The sequence below is a fragment of the Dama dama genome, chromosome 23, assembly GCF_033118175.1.
Source record: "Dama dama isolate Ldn47 chromosome 23, ASM3311817v1, whole genome shotgun sequence".
NCBI classification, from domain to species: domain Eukaryota; kingdom Metazoa; phylum Chordata; class Mammalia; order Artiodactyla; family Cervidae; genus Dama; species Dama dama.
Window position 1 is genome coordinate 74,385,224 of NC_083703.1, and position 8,059 is coordinate 74,393,282.

Consider the following 8,059-nt stretch of genomic DNA (forward strand, 5'->3'; position numbering starts at 1 on the left):
GAACAGAGATCCTCAGATGGAGCCAGTGGGTATCCCAACAGAGAACCAGGCAGCCCTCTTCTTGACCACATAGCCTCCAGCCCACACTAGTTTGGAGGAGGTCAGCTAGAAACTAGGATTTTATCATGAATTTAAAAGGTTCCCTGGAAGAGAAAAGTTAAGTGGTTAAAAGTCACAGAATTATGAGGGGCATCCATTCCCAAACTTAACTGCACCCTTAGTCCCAGTTAATGGAACCAGGAAGTCTTCCTAGAAGATCAGGAGTTACCTGCTTTTAGTCAATTTTCTCAAGAGATTTGCCAGTTGAGCAGACAAGTAAAGACCTGGTCTCCTTGGGCCTGGCTAAGAAAAGGGGCCAATGGAGAGGCCAGATTGAGGCAATAATTGGAATCTTGGACAAGGGAAGGATGAACAAATTGATGGGTGATGTTGCGGGGAATTGAATGAGAGTGAAAAAATGTGTGGTTGGCCCCCATGCTGGTATCTTGGTTTACTTTGCAGTGAGTGGCAGCATAGGTGTGGAGGCAGGAGGACGTTGCCTTATGCTGCTTGTTTCTTTGACCAGGGTTTGGGTGATGATGTCTTCTGTCCCAGGTCACACCTTCTGAACTAGGGCTAGCAGCAGTAAGGAAGCATCCCCACGCCAACCATCCCACCCCAAGCAACTCACTCATTGTCCAGGCAGATGTTTCCGCAGTAGGTCCAGCAGCATGTGTGATTTGGAAAGGAACATTCCCTTAATTTAGTGCATCTTTTTACACAATACCTTAATGATGGAGGCTGTACCCAGCACTGATCAGTATCTCTTATTTCATCTGGAATCAAGAGGGTAGAAGTTGGCAGTGTCTATCCACCCACCACTTGGACAAGAAACCCTTTCTCAAGTTGAAATATCCCTGAGCTCTAAGCCACAAAGTATTTTTCTGCCCTTGAAGAGAATCCCTCTGTGAATCCTAGCCAGTGGCTTTTTACAGAAGACCATCCTTATATGGCATGACTTCCCTCTTACCACATGTTCCCACAGCATTGCAGGGCTTCGGGTTCTGTCCAGGTTGCCTAAAGATGGGATCATCCTTCACTAGGACAACCCCAATACAGATAACACCACCTCACCAAGTCTGTTCCCATATAACTTTAGATTGCAAGGTCTGCAATAGTCTCTAGCTCAGATTTCCATACCCGATTTTCAGATTGGAAAACTGTGGGTTCAGACGGAAGCTGTGTTGGTCTTTCCTCCACCCAAGGTGGTCTGACATTGGCCACTATTGTAACCTGCTAGGTTATGGACTGTGGGCAAAGCTACATTCCCTTTCCATGTACCCACTATGGCTTTCAGAGCTGGGGAAGGAAGCTTGAGGAGATGCCAGTTTGGAAACAGCCAACCTAATCTTTCTTGGACGTCTCTTGCTTGAAGGAGGACTATTTTCATTTAAAGGGTGATCCTAGAAATGTGGGCTCTGAATCAGTTATACCAGACACCCCAGACCTGGGCAAAGCACCCTCCTCCCTGGCCGCACCACCTACAGGGAATTTTGTCCTTGAGGCCTCCCAGCACAGGCAGAAACATCACAAGCTCAGAGGTGAGAAGCTCGAGGAGAAGAATCCAGGGCTTCATGGTCGTTTCTACGTGTGTTTGGGTTAGGTTTTGGCAGAAGGCAGGTCTTTTCCCGATGCTACTAGAAATAGACAGGAATTAAGGGGACAGGATAGGAAAGAAAGAGAAATGCTTGTGAATATTTTATTGTTCTTCTCCTACTTTTCCTTTCCACCCGCTGGCATCCAACAACACAGCAAACTAGCCAATGACGTCCCCAGACTTCTTCCCCATTCACATTAGGTACCCCTTCCTTTATGAAATTACTTTTTTTTTTAATGCGTTGTTTTTTTCTGATCAAAAAGCGATCTATCTTCAGGTTGTATTGTTAAAACAAAAAGCTACAAACAGGAGGGCTTCCCTGGTGGCTCAGGGGTATAAGGAATCCGCCTGCCAATGTGGGAAACACGAGTGTGATCTCTGGTCTGGGAAGACCCCACGTGCCACAACTACTGAACCTGTGCTCTGGAGCCTGGAAGCTGAAACTACCGAGCCCCCGAGCTGCCACTGCTGAAGCCCGAGCACTAGAGCCTGTGCTCGGCAACAAGAGGAGCCGCTGGAACGAGACGCTCATGCACTGCAGCTAGAGAGTGGCCCCCACTCACCAAAACAAGACAAAAGCCAGCAGAGCAACCAAGACCCAACACGGCAAATTAAAAAAAAAGAGAGAGGAAATGGGTAAGCGCTATCCATTATTCCACCATCCAGCGACAACTGCATAATGTGTATGCTTTTATGTTGTGGTCATTATTTTACAAAACTGGAAAAATAAGAATGCTTGAAATAATCTGATCTGTTGGTTAAGAACACAGGTAACAGGATGATAGAGTGGAAGTTCTAGTTGCGACCTTAAGACAGAGTGGATGAGCTAGATGACTCAGCAGGACTTGAGAAGAGTTGCTGACCAAACTTAGAAGCAAGACTTTCACACAATGCTGTGAAGCAGCTATACTCCAATAAAAATTAATAAAATTGCTAAAAACTGAAAAAAAATTTTTCATCTGCATAGATGATCCAAAGTTGAAGGAGTTATAAGAGAGGGTGTTGTAGGAGATCTCATTGGTCAAAAGCTTTGCCCAGAGAAGTAGACATGCTGTCTTCTAATTCCCAGTTGGGAGCATAAGCTCTGTGGATGCCGCTCCGAGTCTCCAGTATGTCCCCAACATTGGAGACTTGTATTCCAGTCATGACTGAGGACTCTGAAGAGCCAGGAATTTGTCTAAAGTGACCTGTAGTAGCAGAGAAGAGGGCTACAGTTTGACAAGTGTCTGAATTGTAAATGGCCTGATGCCATTTTGTGTCTCCAATGAACTCTTGAAATCACCCATAAAAGGGGACCAAAAGCCCAATGCCAGCCAGTGATCACAGCTACTGTGTAAGAACTTTCCCAATCTCTCCTAGTGGTCCTTCCTCCCCCTACTACTCAGGAGCCAGAAACTTTTTTAAACCAACTGGGGACGGAGGAACAGAATCACAAAGAACCCAAGAGAAAGATGTTGGCCACATCCTTTTCCACAGCTGGAGCCTCTGAGAAAAAGGAGGATCCACAGTTCTAAACAATTTAGGAAGTTGTGGCTAATTTTGTGGGCCTGCACATTTTAATGATTAGGTTGAGAAAATGTTTTGTGACTAAAGTCACAGAAGTTGTGGGCAGCTACCAAAGTTTTCCTGAAGAAGCAAGGAAAAAACTAGCTGTTTCCTGAATAGAATAAAATCTATTCTGAATAAATAGATTCTGAATAAAATATAACGGAACGGGGTGGGGGGAACAAAAATAATATGACCACATCACACAAGTCATGCCAACAATACAATGATAAATATTATGATCATTCCCTGTGTCATGAAGAAAACAGGCAAAAATTCATTCATTTGTAGAGTTGCCATTCTAGTTAAGTAAGAGAATAAGGAAATACATATTTGATAGTAAGCACTCAGGAGAAAACAAAGAAGCAGAAAAAAGATGAAATGGCCTGCTGACAACTGGCAGCTGAGGGGTGAAGGGAGTTGGGAGGTAGGCGGAGGAGACTTAATTAGAAGTCCCCGCCCTCTCCCATCTGCTTCCTTCACCCTTTATCTGCTATCTTGCTCTCTTAAAACCAAACAGGAAGGAAAATGAAATAATCTAAGAAAAGGATAAAATTCTGATATCATGAATTACATAGTAACAAGGTAGAGGTTAGAGGTTGTTTCTCTCCCTGAAAGTCTTTGTTTAGACATTTTCAATCCAGCAGGAGACTACACTGTCCAATATGGTAGCTACTGGCACCTATGACTATATAAATTAATTAAAGTGCAAGATAAACAACAAAGTTTTACTGTATAGCTCAGGGAATTATACCCAGTATCTTGATGGAATATAACCATAAAAAACAAAACCTATGCAGTTCACCTGAAACTAACACACTGTTATCAATCAACTATACGTCAATTAAAAATTAAACTTAAGTTTAGTTTCCAGGCATTTCAGGCTTCAATATCCACACGAAGCTAGTGGCTATTCTATCGGATAAGTTAGATGTAGAATATCTCCATCATCACAGAAAATTCTATGAAACCACACTCCTCGGAATGAAACAAAATGCCTTTGCTTAAAAGCAAGGCTAGTACTAGAGATCATTTAAAAGGTGTGGAATTTTTCAAAGGGATCTTTGAAAACTCATTGTCCACTCAGAATATATGAAATTTGGAAGTTGCAAAAATGTATATTTGAGGCATGTGAATCCCTAGATGCATTGACTCAGAGGCAAACTGCATTTAGGAGATGAGGAGAGACAGTAAGAGAAGGAGATTAATGAAAGAAGAGGAAAGAAAAAGCCCTTAAAAGGTAAAAGAGCTACTCCATTGGTGGTCCAGGGGTTAAGACACCACGCTTACAATACAGGGAGCATGGGTTCGATCCTGGTTGGGGAACTAAGATCTCACATGCCCCATGGCACAATCAAAAAACTGAAAAGGTAAAAGATCAGATGTCTGGGGGCTTCCACTCAGATGCTTATATATGCTCTCCAACCATGTCCATTCAGAACCCACATTCTTGCCAGCCTGCTTCAGCAGGATATGGGGAAGGCAAATTGTGAAGTTCACCTACTGACGCATTGAGCATTGGGCAATATTTATAACAAAGCATACAACCTAACTGGTGAAGCTCCAAGCCAAAGGAGAACTCTCTTTAAGCACAGTGGGCTTCCAGAAATCCTGTAAATCACTCACATTTTTTTTTTGCACTGGAAAGCCAGCTAAGAGCGGTAAGATTCCCAGTCCTTGGGCCGGGCTCAGTGTTCTGCTGATCCTCCAAAGGGAGCGGCATATAGCAAGACAGATATGCAATGAGGATGCTCTGTTAACCACTCATAGGCAGGGGTGAGGCATAAGAGGACTGGGTGGAGTTGGGCATGGATGGGACAGGCCTCTGGATTCTTGACACCCCTGCCTTTTGCACACAGAAGGAGGAAGACAGACACAATAAATTCAAAGCAATGGGTTCTATGAAGCTGTTTATTTGTATTCAAAAATAGCATTCTAGACGCAAGTTTGCCAGAGCTTTGAGATCTGTTCATTTAAAGAGCCTCATTCTTCGTCCTGTTCTCTGAGCTTCTCACTTGTCCCTAGAGGGCTTGTTCAGGATCCTGGGGATGCCCAGTCCCCTTCTTTGCACACCACAGGTGTACTAAATGATCCCAGGGAGGGAAAATATCATCCCGTCCAGGCTGGATACCAACTCACATACGGAGATCTGGGTGAATCTTTTGGTCCTGATGACATAAGGTGTGTGGCAATGAAACGATCTCTAGGCATCACAAAGACACAACACTACTGCCCGCTCCTCCAAATTCAGGGTCCTGGGCTTTCTAGATGTTAAAGGACAGAAGAGGGGCTTTCTAGTCAGGGATACTGTCATCTTGTTTAATCTCTGCTCCTTTTACCGAGAGCACTTCAGACAGTCCCCATGCCCTCTCTATCAACTGTCTTATTTGTACCTCAGGCAATAATCCCCATTTAACAGGAAGAGTGTTGACATTACTGGGCAGGAAACTCACCTGAGCAAGCCACAAACAAGAGCTCACGCCTCAAAACCCTTACCTCCACCTACCTCTGAAGGTATCTGAGTGGAGTGTCTGCAGTAACAGGCTTTTTTTTATCTGGCTTATTCCTACTGGGAGAGTTGTGGGGTGGGGTAGGGGGTGGTGGCAGGGGGTTGTGGTCTGGAACAGGGGGCAGAAGAGGAGAAAAATCAGTTCAAAGGCTGGGAACTTAAAGGTGATTTTGGTTGCAGCCCATCTTTCCTTCCCACTCAGGAACATATAGGTCACATCACAGCCTCTTTGATATTCACCCATCGAGAAGTCCTGGATTTCCTTTGATATGAGAAGTGTCTCCTGCTAAGCCAGGAAGAACACTATGTACCTACTCACTTTCTCACCCACAAATTCCAGCTGCCTTACTTTAAAAGAAAAGGGAAAAAAAACAGGACTTTTGAATAAAAGTGTTCAACAGGATATTGTCCAGATAATCAGTAATTAATGTCATACAGATGCTTGACAACAGGCATTTATGTTAAGAGAGGGCTGTGCAATTATGCGAAACCACGTTTTATGAAATATTTACATGATTCATTGAGAGTGGAGAGGATGGGTAACAAAAGCTACCCATGATGATTCAAAATGTGAGAAGACAAAGAATTGTACATAGTAAATACGCAAAGAAACTAGAAAGACAGTATAACAGGGCTTATGTTAATTCCAGGCAGTGAGATGATCATCTTTTTTAACACTTTTTGTCTCTTTTCTTATAAATTACTTTGTAATTAGAAAATAGAAATAGATTACATCTTCCAGAAAAAAAAAAACAAAAGACTTGTGTTCACAAAAGAGGAAGATTAGCTATGAGAGGAGGACCTTCCCTGTAGGAGCCCCACGGTCACAAGAGTGGGCCGTGGTGAGGGGCAGGCCAGGGGAGGAAACAAGGGCTCCTTGCTCTGCCCCGGCTTGGCCAGGAGAGGCAGCCAGGAGCCCAGGATCACCTCTCCTTCCTTCCCTTCCCCTCTCCCCACTCAGCTGTCCAGGGGAGTCCGGGCCAGACGGAGCGCTCACCACTCCGGCCAGAGTCATGAGAACCCAGGGTCTGCTGTCCATCTTGCTTCTCTGCGTCCTGCTGCTGCAGGCCCGGGGAGGGCAACGCAGCCAGAGGATGAACCGTAGGTGATGGGGCAGGGGCGGGGTGGGAGGGGGGGGTGACGTGTCCAGTCTAAGGAGAACCTGGGAATTAGAACTTTCTGAAACATCCTATTCGGACCACAGCACTATGAAGACTCTGGTTCTTCCCAAACCACGGTCCTCCAGTCTCTTTATCTGGCTCTGGGAAGAGTGATGGGGGTGGAGGGGGAACCTGCATCTTTTCATTCCCCATCTCCCAAATCCAGAAACACGTGGTACCTACAACGGGGAAAGATACACCTGAGAATCAGGTGGGAAAACAAACAACTGTTCTTTGGTTTATGCACACAGGTAACGGCTAAATATACCAAGACGTTCAAGGGAGTAGATGTAGAGTGAAAAACCTCCAGAGGGCAACATTTGGGATGTACAGGTCAAGTTACAGTTACCTCCCAGGGAGCAGGATGGAGAGAGTGGAAGGGAAACCCTGAGGGTGCTGTGTGGCTGGGAAGCGGCAGGGATCGTGCAGACAGTGGCCGCATGAGAGGAGAGAGGATGAAGGGGCAAGTTCACCTCCCTCTCTGGTCCCCGCAGATCGTGGAGAGTAGGGGGGAGTTAGCAGGTCACCCTCGCCTTTGTGGAGTTCTCAGGGTTCGGGTGCAGGTTCTGTGGAGGTGATTTGGCCAAGGCCATGACTAGTATGGGAGACGGAGTCCTGTTGCAGGATTATGGAGAGAGTCCAGAAGTCCAGGCATCGAGGTCTATTGGGGAAGAGGAGGAGGAGTGGGGTTTAAGATACTACCCATCACCAGGATCTGGTGAAGGGCAGAGGTGAGTTCCCTGAAAAGTTCAAGAGTCATGAGTGGGCCTGTGTCTGGGGTCTTGGAGGAGGCTTTAAGCTTTCGAGAGGTATTCTTGGGGGCCTGGTTCCACTGACCTTTCCTCCACTCTGTTTCAGAAAAGCAGCCACCCTCAGAAATCAAGCAGTGTGAGAAAAGACCCAAAATATATCTGTGCACAATCCCCTGCACAGATCACCTAGAATGTCAAGCAAATAACATATGCTGCTCAACCTTCTGCGGGAATGTTTGTATGAATATCCTGTGAGTCAGAGAGCAGGGGGCCAGGCATCCTGCCCCCGCCAACCGTCTCCGCAGACACTGTGCCTGCGGCTGAAGACAAGGACCTGACCCTGGACACAAGGATGTAACAGGAATGCCACCCTGTCCAGCCAGTATCTGAACAACCTGTCCCTGTCAAATAAACCAGAACAAATGTGGGAGGACCTGCCTGGCTCACTCCCGGTGCC

General features: G+C 45.8%; 2 protein-coding genes across 3 annotated transcripts; one reads left to right on the top strand and one right to left on the bottom strand.

The window, feature by feature from the left end:
* Positions 1–666: 666 nt before the first annotated feature.
* On the bottom strand, positions 667–1,615 carry WFDC9 (WAP four-disulfide core domain 9). The gene is made up of 2 exons (XM_061125714.1): positions 1,525–1,615; positions 667–815 (listed from the first exon to the last, which is right to left on the bottom strand). The coding sequence occupies exons 1-2, from the start codon at positions 1,613–1,615 to the stop codon at positions 667–669; spliced, it is 240 nt and encodes a 79-aa protein (XP_060981697.1).
* A 5,088-nt stretch (positions 1,616–6,703) lies between these two features.
* On the top strand, positions 6,704–7,857 carry LOC133044528 (WAP four-disulfide core domain protein 10A-like). 2 transcript variants are annotated; one of them, XM_061125909.1, is made up of 2 exons: positions 6,704–6,791; positions 7,709–7,857. In XM_061125909.1, exons 1-2 carry the CDS (start codon positions 6,704–6,706, stop codon positions 7,855–7,857), a joined length of 237 nt encoding a protein of 78 aa, XP_060981892.1. The 2 variants fall into 2 exon arrangements, with proteins under 2 accessions (XP_060981892.1, XP_060981893.1); XM_061125910.1 differs by having other exon boundaries at positions 7,727–7,857.
* The last annotated feature ends 202 nt before the right edge of the window (positions 7,858–8,059 follow it).

Excerpts from the sequence above, each read along its gene's own strand:
- LOC133044528 (XM_061125909.1), top strand. The coding sequence starts at position 6,704 with ATGAGAACCCAGGGTCTGCTGTCCATCTTGCTTCTCTGCGTCCTGCTG. Across the intron at positions 6,792-7,708 it reads ACGCAGCCAGAGGATGAACC|AAAAGCAGCCACCCTCAGAA; the intron begins GTAGGTGATGGG and ends ACTCTGTTTCAG.
- WFDC9 (XM_061125714.1), bottom strand. The coding sequence starts at position 1,615 with ATGAAGCCCTGGATTCTTCTCCTCGAGCTTCTCACCTCTGAGCTTGTG. Across the intron at positions 816-1,524 it reads CCTCAAGGACAAAATTCCCT|ATGAAATAAGAGATACTGAT; the intron begins GTAGGTGGTGCG and ends TCTTGATTCCAG.